The sequence below is a fragment of the Pseudophryne corroboree genome, chromosome 12 (genome assembly GCF_028390025.1).
Source record: "Pseudophryne corroboree isolate aPseCor3 chromosome 12, aPseCor3.hap2, whole genome shotgun sequence".
Taxonomy (NCBI): domain Eukaryota; kingdom Metazoa; phylum Chordata; class Amphibia; order Anura; family Myobatrachidae; genus Pseudophryne; species Pseudophryne corroboree.
Genome location: NC_086455.1, coordinates 77072304 through 77091742, shown reverse-complemented (window position 1 = coordinate 77091742; position 19439 = coordinate 77072304). Strand labels below are relative to the sequence as shown.

Here is a 19439-nt window from a genome sequence, read left to right as displayed (position 1 = left end):
ACCTTACTTTGCTCGCCACACTTTGGTCAATGTGGCTCGCTCCGCTGCGCCTACCACAGGTTACTATTCCCAATAGATGTCCATGTGGATAGTAAATCAAGCAAACGTTAAGAAAACATGTGAAAATCCCCAAAAAAGTCACGTCGACCATTTGTGCCTGTCAACCTAATTAATGCATGTCGACCATATGGTGTCAACCAAATCTATTGTTAATCTAAACAAAATCAGAGAGAAAGGAAATTTCTTTTTCATCCACTAGGGGTCACTGGAGTACTCTTGGGATATGGACGGCTTCCACAGGAAGTAGGCACTGAATAAATTAATTTTGAAACTACACCTCCCCTCCATATCCCTGAGTACCTCAGTGTTTTTTCTGTGCTCGACACAGTTAGTAGGCTTGTGGCTTTGCTGCCACAGAGGTCCACATTTCATTGGAATTTTTTCAACGATTTACCACATCCCTTCCCCCCTTCCAATAGGCGTGGGTCCGGGATAGTGAAGGCTGCTTTAGCAGCTGTGGGTGTCGGACCTCTCTAAAAAGAGCTCCCTCACTACCATGTGCAGGACTAAAACCTGCAGTAAAGGCTGGACGGAACTTACAGAGAAGGCCCGTCATAGCCCTCACCACAGGGTCCAGGTATGTTGAACGGGGCGGTCAGCTCACGCTGCCGCCCCACTGTGTGGGATACTGTGTGTGTGTGTGTGTGTGTGTGGTCCCCAGCCGCTCTGAGTTGCGTCAGCCACATGGTTTTATGCAAAAGGGAATACAGCAGCGCTGCATATGTATTACAATAGGCTATGAAGTCTTTGTTAAAACATGATACAAGTTACATGTGCAGGTTTGAGTGCAACATAAGATGTTTATTAAATCTGCCTACATAATTATAAGTCGGCACTTTGTGTTATACTGAGCATGGGGACATATTAACCATGCTTCCTGTTGTTTTCCTGTTGTATTTCCAGAAATTTCCTGTGTTACATCTCTCCTCCATTGAAGGCGCAGGGGTGTTAAGGGGAATTTGGGATCAGGCATATTGCTGGCGTGCACTGCACTTGGCCAGATATATATTTATAGAGACATGCAAGTTGTCTGTCTTTGTTTTTTGTTTTTTTTGTATTGTCTGTCTGCATTGGTAAGACACCAGCAATTACTAATAAGCAGTTTCCCTGCCATGTCTAAAACATGGGTATACACTTACTAATTATTTATTTCATAAACTGTTTATAATGATCCTAAAGACTGCAAATCTGAATCATGGCTGTGGCAGCCAAATACTGGCTTGGTTCACTGTTGTAAAGTAAGATATGTTATATCAATTGGTCAGCACATGGTGCTTATAAAACAGTATCTGTAGAGCACTGCAAAGCCTGCAGCAGCTTTGGCTTGATTCACTTGGCCACACCACACTGGATACGCCCAATCTCATCTGATTTTGGAAGCTAAGCAGTGTTGGGCCTGATTAGCCACCTGGGAGTACAAGGTGCTGTAGGTATTTTTAATCTACAGCCACACCACTCTGGATACGCCCAAACTCATCTGAGCTTGGAAGCTAAGCAATGTGCATAGTGTTTTGCCATCTGGGGGAAACTGGTGGTCCAACTAGATTGCATACTAATACATGCTAGTTCAAACTGTTAAAACTAGCTCAGTTGGGGCTTACACTATCAATATAAACCTACCATAGGTTTAACAGTCAGGATAGCTCTCCAGAGGCTGCTCCCAAGAGCGCGCTCCCGGCGCCGGCCACTAGATAGGGCCCATTAACTAAGCTGTGGTTAAGCAGCAGTCATCTCAGGTTTTAAGCCTGTGTGAGCTCACATTTAGTTTCAGACTTCTAAAAAATGTATTATACCTCTGTATCAGGATATATCTGGATATTTGTATATGGGTATATAATATATATGTGTATGTATACATATATGGAATATATATATATATATTTATTAAGGTCTGAGTATGTGTGAATATACATTGTTGTATGTATGTGTAGATATATATATATATATATATATATATATAATATGCTGACATTAAAAATCTATTTTGCAGTAAGCAAGACTAATTGGTCAGCACACAGTGCTTATTAAACCGTATCTGTTGAGCACGGCAAACATGGTGAGTTCAGGCCTCATCTGCAGCAGCTTTGCTTATTGTTTTTACAGGTGGCTCTGTAGCTAAGTGGTTAGGCTTTCAGGCCACAGTGAACATTGTGATTGCATGGACACTGGTTCAGATCCTGGTTTAACAGGTGTTAAAAAAAAAAAAAAAAAAAAAAAACATGGTAGGACACCATTTTCTTTTAACGTTACTTCCTGGTTCTTTCCCGGAGGTTGCTGCTCTACAACACTTAGCATCTGGAGAAGCGGTGTGTTGTTAGGAGTTTAATTTATTAATTGTTTTTTGTACAGCATGACTCTACAGGAAGATTCACTATTGCTGGTAACCACATGCACGGTAATGCAGGTTAATACACACGTTACTTCCGTGGTGTACTTACTGGTTGGAGTACATGATCACTAAGTCTAATGCATAGTCAAACAAGCAGCTTCGCTGCAAAGTCGGTCACACAGTGTGTCGGACAAATATACGAATCTGGGCCAGAGGCGCAATGTATAACGCATCTGACTATAGATAACAAGATTGTAGGTTCGTCTCCTACCTGGCTCGTTTAAGTTGTCGTGATCGTATAGTGGTTAGTGCTCTGCGTAAAAACTGCACAGACAGACCCTTACCGGTCCTCTTTTGGGGGAATACGGGGGCATGTACTGCCTGAAAGGAAAAAAATAAAAAATAATTATTATTTTTTTTGACTTTTTCAGTTAGATTGTTGCGGTCGATTTACCGCTAGCCCTCATAGCACCAGGCCAGTGCGTCAGGCTCTCAGCGAAGGCTGAACGATTTCCAATGAGAGACAATTACAATTATTGGGTGTTTTACTACCTATCGGAGTGTACCCTACACAGCAGTAGGGCTGTTGCTTCGCCCTGCTTTGGTAAGGGTTTTGAGGTAACAAGGCTGTAGGGGCAGGGCACTCCAGTTCAGGTTTGCCCTAAATAAAGACCACCTTACACTTCTTGCTACCTACAGCTTCTTTGGACGTTGGCAGTTGGTTCTTGCGTTTTCAGCTTCGCTAGTGGCGCATAACGTCCACTTTGGCTACGTTCCTAACAGGCGGAGTCGGATTCCAAACGAGATAGATCGCAGACCAAGTGGGGGGGGGGGGGGAAATCTGATTTCCTACCATTGTCTACGCGAATTCCTGAACGATTCCGTCTCAACGACTTCAATTCCTAGGCATGATTCTCGATACGGTAAATCAAAGAATTTACCTACCCGAACAGAAAGTACAGGTCATTCGTCATCTGGTACAATTAGTGCTCAAGCCACGCACAGTCTCGGTTCATTTGTGCATTCGCCTATTAGACACAATAGTGGCGGCTTTCGAAGCGCTTCAGTTCGGAGGACTTCACTCACGTCCTTTTCAATTGGATGTGCTCGCACAGTGGTCGGGCTTGCATCTGCAGATTTACCGCAGGGTGAGGTTGTCTCCAAGGGCCAGAGTGTGTCTACTCTGGTGGCTCAAAGTACAGAATCTAACCGCAGGGAAACGGTTCGGTGCCTGGAATTGGATAATTCTCACGGCGGACGCGAGTCTCAGAGGTTAGGGAGCTGTAGTTCAAAATTATCAGCTCCAGGGTCTCTGGGCGGTTCACGAAAGATTGCGGTCTATAAATGTCCTGGAACTCCGGGCAATTTACAATGCGCTACGACAAGCAGTGCACAGGCTGCAGGCTCAGGCTGTTCAGGTGCAGTCAGACAATGCGACGGCGGTTGCATACATCAACAAACAAGAAGGAACGAAAAGCCGTATGGCAATGCGGGAAGTAGCTTAAATCCTCTATTGGGCCGAGTATTACCAAATGATATTGTCGGCAGTAGTCATTCCGGGAGTGGACAACTGGGAGGCGGATTATCTCAGCCGTCTGAATTTTCAAGGAGAATAGGCATTAAATCCAGAAGTATTTCACATGCTGGTCCAGAAATGGAGTTATCCGCAGGTGGACCTGATGGCTTCTCGCCACAATCATCAAACGCCCCAGGTCGTGTCCAGAACGAGAGATCCAAAGGCAGTGGCAGTGGATGCTCTCACAATCACGTGGCCATACAGTCTCGTGTATCTGTTTCCACCATTTCCACTGCTCCCTCTGTGGCTAAAACGGATCAAAGGAGAGTCCGTCACAGTTATACTAGTGGCGCTTCTTTGGCCTCGGAGAGCTTGGTTCTCGGATCTCCACGGTCTACTCGCAGTCGGTCTTTGGCCGCTCCCACTACGTTCTGACCTGTTTCAGCAGTGTCCTTTCCTTTACCCCGATTTAGCGCGGCCGCGTTTGACGGGGTGGCTGTTGAGACAGCCCTCTTAAGAAGAGAGGGCATTCCAGAATCGGTTATACCAACCATGTTACGAGCTAGGAAGCCGGTTACGGCAGCTCATTATTACAGAATTTGGCGTGCCTATGTAGGTTGGTGTGAAGCTCGGAAGTTTCCGACATCATCTTTTAAGTTATCCCGTCTTTTGTTATTTCTACAGATGGGGTTAGATAGAGGTCTGAGTTTATCCACACTTAAAGTGCAGATATCGGCGTTGTCCATTTATTTTCATGGTAGATTGGCCCTATTGCCGTCAATTCACACCTTTATGCAGGGTGTCCTCAGAGTTCAGCCTCCATTCACTCCACCTACTGCGCCATAAGACTTGAATCTGGTTTTTAGATTTCTTAGTCTTTTTATTATGAACCCTTACAACAAGTGGATATTAAATTTCTCAATTGGGAAAACAAATTTTCTCTTAGCCTTAGCGTCAGCAAGGCGTGTTTCAGATTTGGGTGCTTTGTCGTGCAAGCCACCGTATTTAGTGTTTCATGATGACAGAGCGGAACTCCGGACGAATTCCGCTTTTCTACCAAAGGTGGTGTCATCTTTTCACATCAATCAACCAATAGTAGTTCCTGTGTTACAGGAGACTCTGGTAGGTTGGATGTGGTACGCGCATTACGCATTTATGTATCCCGAACGTCGACCGTTCGTAAGACGGATACGTTGTTTTCTCTCTCTGATGCTGCCAAGATGAGTTGGCCAGCTTCTAGGCAGACCTTATCCAGTTGGATTAAACTGACCATACGTCAGGCTTACCTTCATGCTAGGTTACAGCCGCCTACATCAGTAACAGCTCATTCCACACGGGCTGTGGGAACATCATGGGCAGCGAGTCATGGAGCTTCTACGACACAGCTTTGCCGGGCGGCCACATGGTCTTCGGTCCACATGTTTGTGCGCCTCTACAAGTTTGATACGTTGGCGGCATCAGCATCTAGCTTTGGCCGCCTAGTGTTACAGGTGCCAAACAGCTCTCCCGCCCACGGGGGGAAACTTTGGTACGTCCCAAGAGTACTCCAGTGACCCCTAGTGGATGAAAAAGAAAATAGGATTTTGGTACTTACCAGGTAAATCCTTTTCTTTGAATCCATAGGGGGCACTGGACGCCCACCCAGAGCAGTTTACCTGGTTTGGGGTAGGTTCAGTAGATCTTATGGTAACACATTTTCACCGACTGGTTCAGATTAACAAGTTCTAATCAGTTTTGGTGTAAACTGTTTAGTTGTCAGTAATGTTGTGTCAACTTTATTGTTGTCCGTTATGTTATATGTAATTCTACACTGTCAACCTCTCTATCGCTCCTGTTCGGCTCAGTAAAAAACACTGAGGTACTCAGGGATATGGAGGGGAGGTGTAGTTTCAAAATTAATTTATTCAGTGCCTACTTCCTGTGGAAGCCGTCCATATCCCAAGAGTACTCCAGTGCCCCCTATGGATTCAAAGAAAAGGATTTACCTGGTAAGTACTAAAATCCTATTATTTCTCTAAATGTACCTCAGACCTGACTAAAAATGTCCCTGAGATACAGTTAGCGGAAAGAAATATACAGATCTTAAAAGCAAAACACCCAGAGCGCAATCATTGTAATCTAATACAGATCAGCTCTTGTGTGCTTTCTGCATCCTGTATTGCATAGGTTTGTGCATCCAGAAGCCAGTGACCGTGGGGTACATAATGTCTCTTTGATGGAAGGAGCTGGACGGCTCACATTGTCCCTCACTGAGTGCAGATTTGGCACAGTAATCCGTCTTGTATTGTGCCCAAATGTTCCGTAACTGGGAATCACATTTATTGCCTTGCAAATGCCATTGCAGTTAGAACATTACAATGCCCAAATGTCACTCATGAAATAAAGATAGCCCTTCTGGGGTATATTCAATTTAAGTCTGATCCATGCCGACATGCATTTGTCGGAATGGATCCGACAGTACCTATTCACTGTACGGCCAAATCCGACTGTCGGATTTGAGCCAAATCCGACTGTTGGATTTGGCCTTTCCCGATATCTCGTCCTGCTGCTGCTGTCAGTGCCGGCCAGGGAGCGATGTGGTAGAGAGGAGCCTGGCAGGGGAGACGCCCAGTGCCGGCTGGGGAGCGCTGCGGGAGAGAGGATCCTGGCAGGGAGGACGCCCAGTGCCGGCTGGGGAGTGCCGTAGGAGAGAGGAGCCTGGCAGGTGGGACGCCCAGTGCCGGCTGGGGAGCGCTGCGGGAGAGAGGAGCCTGGCAGGGGGGGACACCCAGTGCCGGCCGGGGAGTGCCGTAGGAGAGAGGAGCCTGGCAGGGGGGATGCCCAGTGCTGGCCGGGGATGCCCAGTGCCAGCCGGGGAGCGCTGTAGGAGAGAGGAGCCTGGCCAGGGGGACGCCCAGTGCCAGCCGGGGAGCGCTGTAGGAGAGAGGAGCCTGGCCAGGGGGACGCCCAGTGCTGGCCGGGGAACGCTGCGGGAGAGAGGAGCCTGGCAGGTGGGACACCCAGTGCCGACCTGGGAGCGCTGCGGGAGATAGGAGCCTGACAAGAGGATGCCCAGTGCCGGCCAGGGAGTGCTGCGGGAGAGAGGAGCCTGGCCAGGGGGACGCCCTGCTATAGAGGTACCAGTGCCCTGCTTCCCCTATTACGCCGCCCCACTCCCCCGTCTCATCTCCTCAATCCAACTTTTTTTTAAATCGGATTGAGATTGTCGGAAATGGTGCCAAAAGCTGTCGAATTTGACCCTGTTTCCGGCAGAAGTGCACGGATCGTCGGCTATTCTGCTGATCCGGAAGCTTTCCAACAAGTCGAAATTCCCAACTTGTCGGAAAAAAATGGGGTATATTGAATAGGTCAGAACCCCTTCTGACCTAAAAAAGTCGAAAACTACCATCTTTCCGACAAGACAGCAGTTTAGACTGTAATTGAATATACCCCTATGTCTTCTCAGCGGCTTAACAGGGCACATCCATGCCCTATGCCAGCACCCACATCATGTCAGGATGCTGGGCACCAGGTGAGTCCTAAGGCTGTACTGGGCAGCAGTGTGACCTTCCATCCACCCCACAAGTAATCCGGGACAGGTGCCATTGGGACAGCGACGTTGCTGGCAATTCGGCCTTGCACCAACAGTCCTGCGTCTGCTTACTTTTATGACTTTGTTTAGACATCAGCAAAAAGTATTTTAATAGTAAAATGGGAACGTTGTAGTGAGTTAAGTTTATGGTCTGAAAGTAATATTAGACATGACTGTGGAGTGATGGGTTATTTGTTTAGACCACACCATCAAAGACCACAACATTACAAATAATTGTGAGAGACATTTGCATGGGGGAAATTCCCAAATGTGGAAGGGGTGTCCTCTTGTGTATGAAGGTCAAATGCGGCTGTACATCTACATTTTTGTAGCTTAGTAAATGCCTCTTCTTTACTTGGCGTTAGATGTTATTGGGGTTTCATTATGATGCCACCTCACTTTTTACACATCAGCCACAACTTGAAGAAGACAAAGGGGCCAGATGTAATGGTTTGCGAGACGGCCAGAGCTCTGAGACTTCGGCCAAACTCGTATGTTTTTTTTTTAAAGCAACCAGGTTTTGCCTTGTAAACATTTGCTGCTTTAAAAAAACAGATGAGTTTGGCTGGAGTTTTGGAAATCCAGCCATCTTGCAAGCCATTACATCCATCTGAAAATGTGGTAAGGCAGCATCCTTTCCTGTGGTATCCTGTAACATTATACACATAATCCACTATATTGTAAGGTGTTAGTAGTAGTAGTTGTAATATATCTAGCCTTATTAAAATAAAATAATTCACATGTAATAAACAACATGAAATATTCTTTCAGGTATCTGTAGTTTAGAGTTCTTGTAGAAAACTAGAAGGAATTTGCTGCGTGGTATAACATTATTTACTGGTAATATGACATGGAAAAAATGTTTTTCTCCCTTCCAAGCATCCAATAAGTGCGAGTTAAATTGCATACCCAAAGGAGAGAACTTTTACTACAGACACAAGATGGCTGTGCTAGACGGGACACCCTGCGAGCCAGGCAGAAGAGACATCTGCGTAGAGGGGGTCTGCAAGGTAGGATACACAATGTTCTATCAAATAAGAAGTGTCCTTGCAGTAAACAGCTATATAGACTCTTTCTAGCACTTTCCATGGTCATCCCCAACACAGATGACCTGGACCACTGCACATATGTACAAACACTGAAAAGAAAGAACTTGGTTGAAGCTGTTATAAAACTTTGGACGAGTTTATCCATATATCTTTTGCACATTCTTGGTCAGATTTAAAAGAGCAACAATCTGGAGGAAAAAGGTGTCTCAAGGAGAGAATGCCCCACCAAATTAAGGACAGTTGGGATTAAGGGGTCTATTTACTAAACCTTGGATGAAGATAAAGTACCAGCCAATCGGCTCCCAACTGCTATGCTACAGGCTGTGTTTGAAATGACAGTTAGGAGCCGATACGCTGGTACTTTATTTCCAGCAACTAAGAGGCGTCTAAGAGGAGACATTATTAATGTCTTCAGATATGTAAAGGGGCACTACAAAGAGTTATCAGAGGAAATATTTATTAAAAGAACTCAGTTTAGGACGGGTCTGGGACTCCAGGTCGACAACAAAAAGGTCAACACGCCTTAGGTCGACGCCAATTGGTCGACATGGACAACAGGTCGACAGGAACAAGATCGACATGAGTTATGTTTTTTTGGTGTCGTTTTCTTCGTAGAGTGACGGGGAACCCCAATTAGTGTCGCCATGCTTCGGGCATGGTGCCTTCTCTCCGCTCTGCTTCGCTCGGCACAGATTACCGTTCCAATCGTAGTCCACGTGGATCGTTAAGTATGAAAAGGTTCCAAAACAGAAAAAAATTGTGAAAAACTCATGTTGACCTTTTTCCATGTCAACCTTGTTCCTGTCGACCTTTTGTCCATGTCGACATTTTGTTTGTCGACCTAAGGTGTGTCGCCAATTGGTGTCGTCCTAAGGTGTGTCAACCTTTTTGTTGTCGACCTGGAGTCCGGATACCATTTAGGACACGTGGGCACTCGCTGAGGCTGGATGAGAGAAAATGCTGCACGCAACGGAGGAAAGGGGTCTTCACTGTTAGGGCAATAAGGATTTGGAATTCCTTGCTGGGGAAGGTGGTAATGGTGGACACTATAAATGCATGTAAAAGGGGATTGGATGAATTTCAGATTGAAAAGGATATCCAAGGCTAGAACATTTCACATTTTGAAGTTGTTAATCCGGGTGTAACGTGATTGTAGTTTTTAACTAGTCGAAAAACATTCTTCTGCAGGTACATTAAAATCAACACAACTTAATTCAATAAACAGGTTGAATGCGATGGGCATTTTGCCTCTTTTCAACCTCAATTACTATGTTACTATCTCCGCCAAGGCTTAGTAAATAGACCCCTAAGAGAGATGCAAGCAGGGATCTGTTCTGAGTTTACGTTAATCAGCAGTAGTAGCTGTATACGTTGCCTGCCTAGGCTGCAACACCCTCTCTTTCCTTTGATGGATTTGATTGACTACCACCTGTATTCTACAGTATGTGTTCTCAGTAACAATGGGATCTATTCATGAAACAGTGAAAAGAGTGGGGAAGTGAGCCAGGGGAGAAGTTGCCCATGGCAACCAATCAGTGTTGAGGTAACATTTATAAAGTGCATTCTATAAAATGATACGTAGCAGCTGATTGGTTGCCATTTTACATATATAAATAGTTGCTATATAATATCGAGGTTTACAGTAAGTGCTTAATTGTCATTAATTCCAATAAAAGGAGAGATCGATTGCACACGTATCCAGTGCCTGATAAAGAATTAGCTCCATCAGCAATTTATATTTTCACAATAAACAGTACAGTCATAAAGAGATCATTGGGATCCACATGGTCAGAAGCTTCGCTGCATTATAGCAGCCACTAGTTCCTAGTTTACCACTGGGAGGTATAACAGTAAATGGAAAGCATGGATGATGTCCAACAGTCAAGTCATGGAATCCATCCAGAGAGCCATCTATTGCTGAAGGTTATATTTAAACCTCTTCCAACTATCACCCAGCAGGAAGTGACATTACAGATGCTATCCAGGTTGAGCAGCTCATGAGCCACCTAGATCCATAGCAATAGGCCCTGACAGTTATACCTGTATTTGTGTGGGGAGAGATAATGGGGTCTACTCATGAAGCACTGAAAAGTGTGGAGAAGTTGCCCATGAACTATTATGAGTCCACATCTCTGTTCATGGGCAGCTACCTGCCAGGGCACTCATCGACTTTTAACACTGTTGTCTCTACGTCTGTGATGGGGGAACTAATCTCTTAGAATTTCAGGCCAGAATTAAGTCTTGGGCTTTGTGTCTGAGACATAGCGGTACCTCTGAGCTCCACTGCTGCGTGTTTTTTCCTGCTACTTTTATGTTATCACTTATCACATTACCTAGTAAACAACAAGCTCCTGCCAATGCAGCATGTGTGTGGAGGGAAGCGGGCCACAAAGACAATTAAGAGCATTTCCACAAACAGAAATATATGGCAGGCCTGCATATTTTGCAATCCGTAAATTATCTTTAGCAGTAGCGGCAGTTGCTGATGTTGGGCTGCAGGGCAGTTTAAAATTCACATAGGGGTGCCACACCAACTGCCAGTGCGTCCCAGCCAGAGATGTTTTCCCGTGTTTGGGGTGACAGTTGGTGTGGCTCCACTGTTTTAATTTTGGATTGCGCTGCAGCCTCACCTCTGGAGCCAGTGCTGATCTTTAGTGACTATGAATGTGACTGTGATGAGATTATTTTTTAGTTTTCAGTTCTCAATTTAACAGTTTCTCTCATACTTTTATGTGCTTTTTTCATTTTATAACTCCCGCTAACAGCAATTTATTTTCTTTGTCCATTTTTTCATAACAATGTATGGATTGGGCCTTCTGATGAGATAGACCGTTGGTTGTGATAACGTACTGGATTCATCTAAAAGGGAAGACCGGTGTTTGGTGTGTGGAGGGGATGGTAATTCCTGCTATCAGGTAAAAGGGTCGTACGATTCAGCTACAATATCCAAAGGTAGGAGTCTATGTGTAACATTAATCAGAGCTTGACGTTATGAGTTACTTGTTCATTGAGATTTTTGTCTTTTTATTATTATACATATTTAAACATTTTGTCTTCCCTAGTTGTGTATAACCGTATAACGGTGTGTATTAGAAGTCAGGTGACAATATCACAGAAAAATTGTAATATTACAAGTGTCCTAGTTATAGGGCGTTTGCGTTGAAACTGACACACCAACACCCATGTTTCTGATAAGGAGATATGCAGTTGTAGCAATTATGAATTATTTCCACTGTGGAACTTTCCTGAAACCTTCAGGTAGAATATACTACAACAAGGTGTGTGTATGAGGGAAAATGTCACAGCCCCTATCACATTATAGGGGGATATTCGATTACCCGCGATCAATGGTTTCACTGAACCTGTGTGTTTTCAAGTGAACCGGATGTTTTTTTCCGGGTGAAAAGACATCAAAGAAACATTGGGAAAAAATCGCCTGTTCTTGGGTAATTGAATACCCCCCATACAATAGCGGCTCTTGCCACGGGCAAGCAGGACTTTTGCCCGGGGCGCCGCCTTCCGGAGGGTGCTGGCGCCATCCGGAGGGCGCCGCACCATGGCAAGATCCGCTACTGCTGTGCCCTCCAGCTGCCCACTGTGTCCCCTGGCTGTGTCCCCCTGTGAAGGGAACTAGACGCTACGCGTCTAGTTTCCCTTCGTGGAGAGGACCTTTTGCTGTGCGGTGCGCGATGACGTCATCACGCACCGCTCAGCATTTAAGCGGCGCTACTACTGTACAGGGGGCGTAACTGACCACGCCCCCTTATTAAGCCACGTCCCCATTTCCTGCCCGGGGCGCAGAGAGGGCTCGAACTGGCCCTGCCCCCATAGTGTGTGTGGTACTGTGTGTTACCTGTGGCATCCCGGTGTTATGTCCCTGAGAGGATGTGGGTGAATGAGGGGAATTGTCACAGCTCCCTTATCACATTATAGTGTGTGTCATACTGTGTGTTATTTGTGGTTTCCCAGTGTTATGTCCCTAGGGGATGTGTGTGTATGAGGGGCAGAAACTACTTCCCACTACTGTTAAAGAGACTATCCCATGATACTAGGGGATTATCAAGACAGACACAAATTATATCTGAGACCATGGGCGGGATGTAATGCTGCCTGAGTTCGGCATGTGGGAAGGTTTTTTTAAAGGGGCAATCACAAGGCATGGTTTTGCTTCGTAAGTGATTACCCCTTTAAAAGAAAAAAGTCCAATTTCGTCCGGCATCCTGCACATCGGCCAAACTCGGGCGGCATAACATCCCACCCCAAATACTCCATTATATCCCACCAGACCTCCCTAAGCATTAGTGTGCATAGTTACAATGAGAAAATTGCAGAACGTTCCATGTCAGAGGCCTGTCAAGCAAAACAAAACAACAACTAATTTTATAGTAAACAAAAACTTTTTATTGTAATTGCAAAGAACAAGCAAAGAGCTGATGGTGGAGATTGCTGTGTATGTTGTACACTCTAAATACTAAGACCACTGTTAATCAGAACAATTATAATAAACTCTACAATTTAACATGGAGTACAAATGAGGTTCTTAGCAGAATGTTTGGCCAAAAAATATGGGCCCACCTACCACCGCCAGATCATCAGGTGGGACCCTAACATCCCTAATTCTGACATATTATATAAATCCAGGTCTTACCTACAGGGCCGGATTAAGGGCCACATGGGCCTGGAGCTAAAAATATTCAAGGGTCTATTGTGAGAAACGGGGGAGGTGTGATCAGTTCTGTGTGGCTGTGGCCAGAGGCATGTGGGCGTGTACATCCCCTACACTATCAGCTCCAATGTCTTTCTAGATATGTAAAAATATAAAAAAATTGCTTATTGTTTATAACCAACGATATGGCCAGCTGGTGGCTAGTGATCATCATGATGCCATGATAATGGGCCTATTTTTATGTGGAGGCCTGGAGCTGGAGCTCCATCCGCCCCATTGTTAATCTGGCTCTGCTTACCTATCATAGTGCCCCTTCTAATATGTAGACAGCAAATGCAAGGACCCATACTAATTATGGTGCTAGTCCAAGCAGGCTGAGACTTGTAGTGCAACAGTGAAAAAAGAACATGCAGGTGCTGCACACTCTAAGCCCTAAGAACACTGGTAATCAGAACAAATATAATAAACTGTATAATTTAACATGGAGTGACATTGAGATTCTTTTTTGGCCAAAAAATGTGGGCCCACCTACTATGGCCAGGTGACATCATCAGGTGGGTCCCTAACATCCCTAATACAGACTGCTTGGAGCTGATGGGGGAGTTTGCTGTGTATGTCACACAGCCTGGGGCGGATGGTGGAGCTTGCTGTGTATGTCGCACACTTGGAGCAGATGATGAAGCTTTCAGCCTGGAGCTGATGGCAGAGCTTTATGTGTATGATGCACAGCTTGGGGCTGATGGTGGAGCTGGCTGTGTATGGCACACAGCCTTGAGTTCATGTTGGAGCTTGCTGTTTCTGGTGCACAGCCTGGAGCTGACAGTGGAGTTGGCTGCGTCTGCACACAGCCTAGAGCTGATGGGGGAGTTTGCTGTGTATGTCACACAGCCTGGGGCTGATGGTGGAACTTGCTGTGTATGTTGCACACTTGGAGCAGATGATGAAGCTTTCTGCCTGGAGCCGATGGTAGAGCTTGCTGTGTATGGCGCACAGCTTGGTGCTGGTGGTGGAGATTGCTGTGTATGATGCACAGCCTGGAGCTGAAGGTGGAGCTTGTGTGCAGTGTGTGGCGCACAGCTTGCTGTGTTTGGCTCACAGCCTGTGACTGACGGTGGCGTTTGCTGTATGTGGTGCAGAGCCTTGAGCTAATGGTGGAGTTTGAGATGTGTGGGCGCACACCCTGGAGCTGACAATGAAGCTTGCAGCCTCTGGCGCATAGCCTGGAGCAGATAGCAAGATAGCAGGAGACAATGCACACACAGGAACTGGAACAGATGTGCAGGTACACTGCCAGGGATAAGGTAGTACTGGCAATAAGTTCACTGCCAGAGCTGATTTAAATAGGCTGCTCTTGTCCCAGATAGTGTGAGCGGACCATATGTGTAGGCAGCGGACACTATCTACCTACCTACCTCATATCTATCTTTATCTATCTGTCTGTCTATACTATCGCACGTTGCATTGCTGAAATGAAATGTGTTGTAGTTCATATAATGGACCTTCGGGGGTATTCAATTGGCAGCTATGACTGAGAGTTGTCCAGCATTCTAACCATTTCTCCTGCACTGACATTGCATATTGTTCCTAGGATTCCACAGAAGTGTTCAGGAAAATCTTGTGTTACAATAATTAGCAGTAATTTGCGCAGCCGCACTGTAATGGGCCCTACATACTTGCCGATAATGATAGATACGAATGATATCGTTAAAAAATAAACAATAAATCGTTCATATCGGTCAGTGTATATGCATCAACGATGAACGAGTCGCAGCCCCGCGATTGTTCATCATTGATCTATCCTCGTTTTATACATGCATTCAATTTGGTCGATATAGATGTATGTACTGTCATATCATCCAAATTGGCAATCAATATCGTCCAGTGTGTAGGCAAAAATCGTTGGCAGAAAAATCGACCATCGATAATATTGTTGGTTGATAAAATTACTAACTGCCCAGTGTGTAGGGCCAATAAGTCATAAAGTCATACTTGCCTACCTGACCCTCTCCATGAGGGAGAAAATACTCTGTTCCTGGACTTTCCTGGTAATGTATGATTGCCATCACCTGTGGTGAGCTAGTTAATTAATAAGAAAGGTGTTTCACCACAGGTGATGGCAATCATACATTACCAGGAAAGTCCAGGAACAGAGTATTTTCTCCCTCATGGAGAGGGTCAGGTAGGCAAGTATGCATAAAGTAGTGTGGCGGTGCTCATTGATGTACTTCTATGGTATTACACTGTAAGCTTAATGTCTAGTGCAGAGGTTCTCAAACTTGGTCCTCGTGGGCCCACACAGTGCATGTTTTGCAGGTCTCCTCACAGAATCACAAGTGAAATAATTAGCTCCACCTGTGGACCTTTTAAAATGTGTCAGTGAGTAATTAATACACCTGTGCACCTGCTGGGTTACCTGCAAAACATGCACTGTGTGGGCCCACGAGGACCAAGTTTGAGAACCTCTGGTCTAGTGTATCAGAGTTTACCATATCACACATAGGGGCAATGTAATGGGTTCCGAGATTATGGAACCAGCGAGATTTTGTTGAGTTTGCTGCTAAATTGAAAGCATAAATCAGCTACAGTAAAAGGCTGATTTTGCCTTATTGCTGATTGCTGCTTTAAATTTAGTGGCAAACTCACTGAAATCTCTCTGGTTCCGTAATCTTGGAACCCATTACATTACCCGCACAGAGTGCACTTAGGTTGTTTGCTGTCTAACCATTTATATTGTATATTGTAACAAGCATTGTGGTGAATTATCATACGTAAAGAGCATGCTGCTGTTTTTTGACACATTCCATCAGTATTTATCCTTTATATCTCAGTCTGTGTTTTTCTTTTGTTTCATGGATTTCTGTGTCATGAACTAATGTTGTAATCCGCCATTGCTGTTTGTGTCATTCATCTCTCAGGCTACAGTCAACTCTTCACCATTCCAAAAGGGGCTACCAATATCCAAATTAAGGAAGTTGCACCTACAAGGAATTTCTTAGGTAAATTGAGAGCAGTGTGCAAAAGGGAAACTGTAACGTTATAGGAATACTATGTCCCAAAATGCATATATTCATATGTGAGGCAAGAAGTTGTTTAACATTATCGTAGTAGAGTTTAGTGAACTATGGGCTCTATGCGTACTTGCCTACTCCTCCTCTCGCCCCCCCCCCCTCGCCAGGAAAGAGGACAAATCTCCTGATCCTGCCTACACCGCCTCCTCCCGGTCCCCCCCCCCCCCCCTCAGCAGCCACTGGCCACTCCCCCCCTGCACCTAAGCATGAAAGTTGTCAGTCCATGGGGATGGGGCCGTTGGGGCAATTCAGGTAGTCTGGGCATTGTAGAGCAGAGGCGCGATGACATTATCAAGCCTTCATGCCCCCACTCTGCACACCTTTGATAATGCCATGTGCCCTCTTGCACTGACCTGGCTGCCCTCCCAGAGGGAACAGCCAGAAAATCAGTAATTATGGCTCTACAGATATAGTACCAATCAATCAGCTCCTAACTGTAATTTCAAACACAGCCTGTAACATGGCAGTTAGGAGCTGATCGGCTGGTACTTCCACTTTATCTCCCTCCAAGGCTTAGTACATAAACCCCTTATTCTCTCATTTCCATCACAAACTGCTGCAGCAACTTTTATTGGTGTCAAAGTGGTGCTGATACAGGACAATAAGCTAAAATGATAAAGCATTGTATATCAGTTATGACTACTGTGATTGATATCACGGTCAATGGGCCAGAATACAGAAAACCCCCTCTAAAGTACCCTAACCATCCCCTGCCCCATACCCTCCCTTGTGGGTGCCTAAAGCTAACCCTCCCTGGTGGTGCCTAACCCTAACCCTCCCTCCCCCGCTGCCTAAAACTAACCCTCCCCGCTTTGTGCCTAACCCTAATCTCTCCTTCTATGTGCCTAAACCTAACCTTCCTTTCCCGGTCCCCAACCCTAACCTTCCCAGTCCTGCATCCTAACCCCGCTTCTCCTGCCTAAACCTAACCTCCACCCCTCAAGTGCCCCCCCCCCCCCCCCTCCCCTTCCCATGCAGCCAGACACCAGCCCGTCCCGGTGGATGGAGGTTCGGGATTCTGGCTGTCGGTACTGTGATGCTGGTGTCCTGAGCGGCATCAGTATTTAAACACCGGGCATACGGCGTCCTTCGGGATCCCAGCATTGTTATATCGACTGCCGGACCCTCCGTCGGTAACATAACTGCATCCCCTGTCAATGTCTTACGTATAAATCTACTCATTTGCCATATTTAAGAGCATTAAATGTGGATCTAGACCTAGGACCACGCAAGTTCTGGCTGCGGATCTGTCCGAGAATTATTAAAAACTGAGAAGCACAACCCTCCTAAGTATTATCTTTTCCTCTAAAAGATAAACTTGACAGAATACTGGTTATACTTGGTTAAATAGGAGAACATCAGTCCAGTTACTGTGGTATATCTTTTAGTTAATAATACCTTTCTGAGTATAGTAATGTCCAGGAGTGTTCTTACAGTCTCCTAAAAGCATACAGTAAACACTATAAGTTGTATTTTGTGGTTTTAAATGAAGTTGACAGCAATCTAAACACTTCAGTTTTAAAACAAATGATCAGATCTGCTCGGTTTTGTTTCTGATGTCATCCATATTTGCAGCTATAAAGAATGTGCGTGGGGAATATTACCTGAATGGACATTGGACCATTGAATATGGCCGAGCCCTGCATGTGGCCAGCACTATCCTTCATTACTATCGAGGCTCTGAAGGGGATCTAGCACCTGAAGTCCTGACAGCCAGAGGACCAACCACTGAACCTCTAGTTATTGAGGTAGGTAATTTTCTTCTATATTCAGAATCAGACATATTATAAATAGGGATGTTTGTTGGGCCATTTTTACTGGATTTGGTTCTGATTCGTCGGCTGGCTTTGGATTTGGATTTGCCAAACCACCGTGATTGGCTTTGGATTTAGATTTTTTCAAAGAATTATAAAACAAAAGCTAAAATCACTTAATTTGGGCTTTTTTTGTTCCTAGAGTATTATTAACCTCAATAATATTCATTTCCAATAATTTCCACTAAATTTTGACAGCCTCTTCGCTCACAATATTATTTTTGCCAATATTGGCCGAAGGCTGACTGGCTAAACTGCGGTATACAGTGTGGGTTGGATACAGTGTGGGTCGGTTACAGTTCTGGTTGGATACTGTGCGAGTTAGATAAAGTGCGGGATGTATTATTGCTTGGATACAGTGGGACACAGTGGGGTGTGGAAACAGTGCAGGTTGGATATAGTGTGGGTTGGATACAGTGCAGGATACACTGCGGGTCAGATACAGTGTGGAATACACTGCGGGTTGGATACAGTTTGGGTCGGATACAGTGTGGGTTGAATACAGTTCTGGTTGGATACTGTCCGCGCTAGATAAAGTGCGGGATGTATTACTGGTTGGATACAGTGGGACACAGTGGGGTGTGGAAACAGTGCAGGTTGGATATAGTGTGGGTTGGATACAGTGCAGGATACACTGCGGGTTGGCTACAGTGTGGGTTGAATACAGTGCTGGTTGGATACTTTGTGGGTTGGAAACAGTTCATGTTGGATACAGCGCGGGATATATTACTGGTTGGATACAGTGGGGGTTGGATACTGTGTGGGTCGGATACAGTGCTGGATATAGTGCGGAATATAGTTTGGGTCGAATACAGTGCTGGATACACTGCTGGTGGGTTACAGTGTGGGTGGGATTCAGTGCAGGATACAGTGTGGGTTGGATACAGTGCTGGATGCATTGCTGGTTGGATTCAGTATGTGATACAGTATGGGTTGGATTCAGTGCGGGATACAGTGTGGGTAGGATACAATGCAGTATACAGTGCAGGGCAGATACACCAATAGTGCACTTACTGTGACAAGGGATGCCAGTTGTGTCCTCAGTCTGGTAGTATCGGCAAGGCAGAGGTGCTGGCAGAGTTCTCAGTGTATGAATGCCTGCGATGTTGGTACTGCTGGGGTGCTGGCAATGTCAGTAGTGACGGTGGTGTCCTCAGTGCAGAGTTGCTGGCAGAGTCGGCACTGCTGGCTGTGTTGGCAGTGTGGGGGTGCCAGGGGTGTCCTCACTGCAGAGGTGCCGGCTGTGTCCTCAGTGTGGGGTTGACGGTGGTGTCAGTATGGCTGGGGTACTGGTGGTCATAGGCGTGCGCACAGGGGGTGCCTGGTGCGTACAGGCACCCCCTAATGTCCGGCACCTGTTGCTGCT

The 19439-nt window shown here is 45.7% G+C and overlaps 1 protein-coding gene across 4 annotated transcripts in view; it reads left to right on the top strand.

The window, feature by feature from the left end:
* PAPLN (papilin, proteoglycan like sulfated glycoprotein) overlaps window positions 1-19439 on the top strand; it is a 275678-nt gene that overhangs the window by 152950 nt on the left and 103289 nt on the right. For 3 of the 4 annotated variants that reach the window (XM_063947669.1, XM_063947668.1, XM_063947670.1), the window contains 4 exons: window positions 8356-8486; window positions 11354-11477; window positions 16107-16187; window positions 17835-18007. In XM_063947669.1, coding sequence (XP_063803739.1) covers window positions 8356-8486; window positions 11354-11477; window positions 16107-16187; window positions 17835-18007 — 509 coding nt within the window. Of the gene's footprint in view, window positions 1-357; window positions 638-8355; window positions 8487-11353; window positions 11478-16106; window positions 16188-17834; window positions 18008-19439 lie in introns of those variants that run through there. The other variant, XM_063947671.1, reaches the window with a different exon arrangement.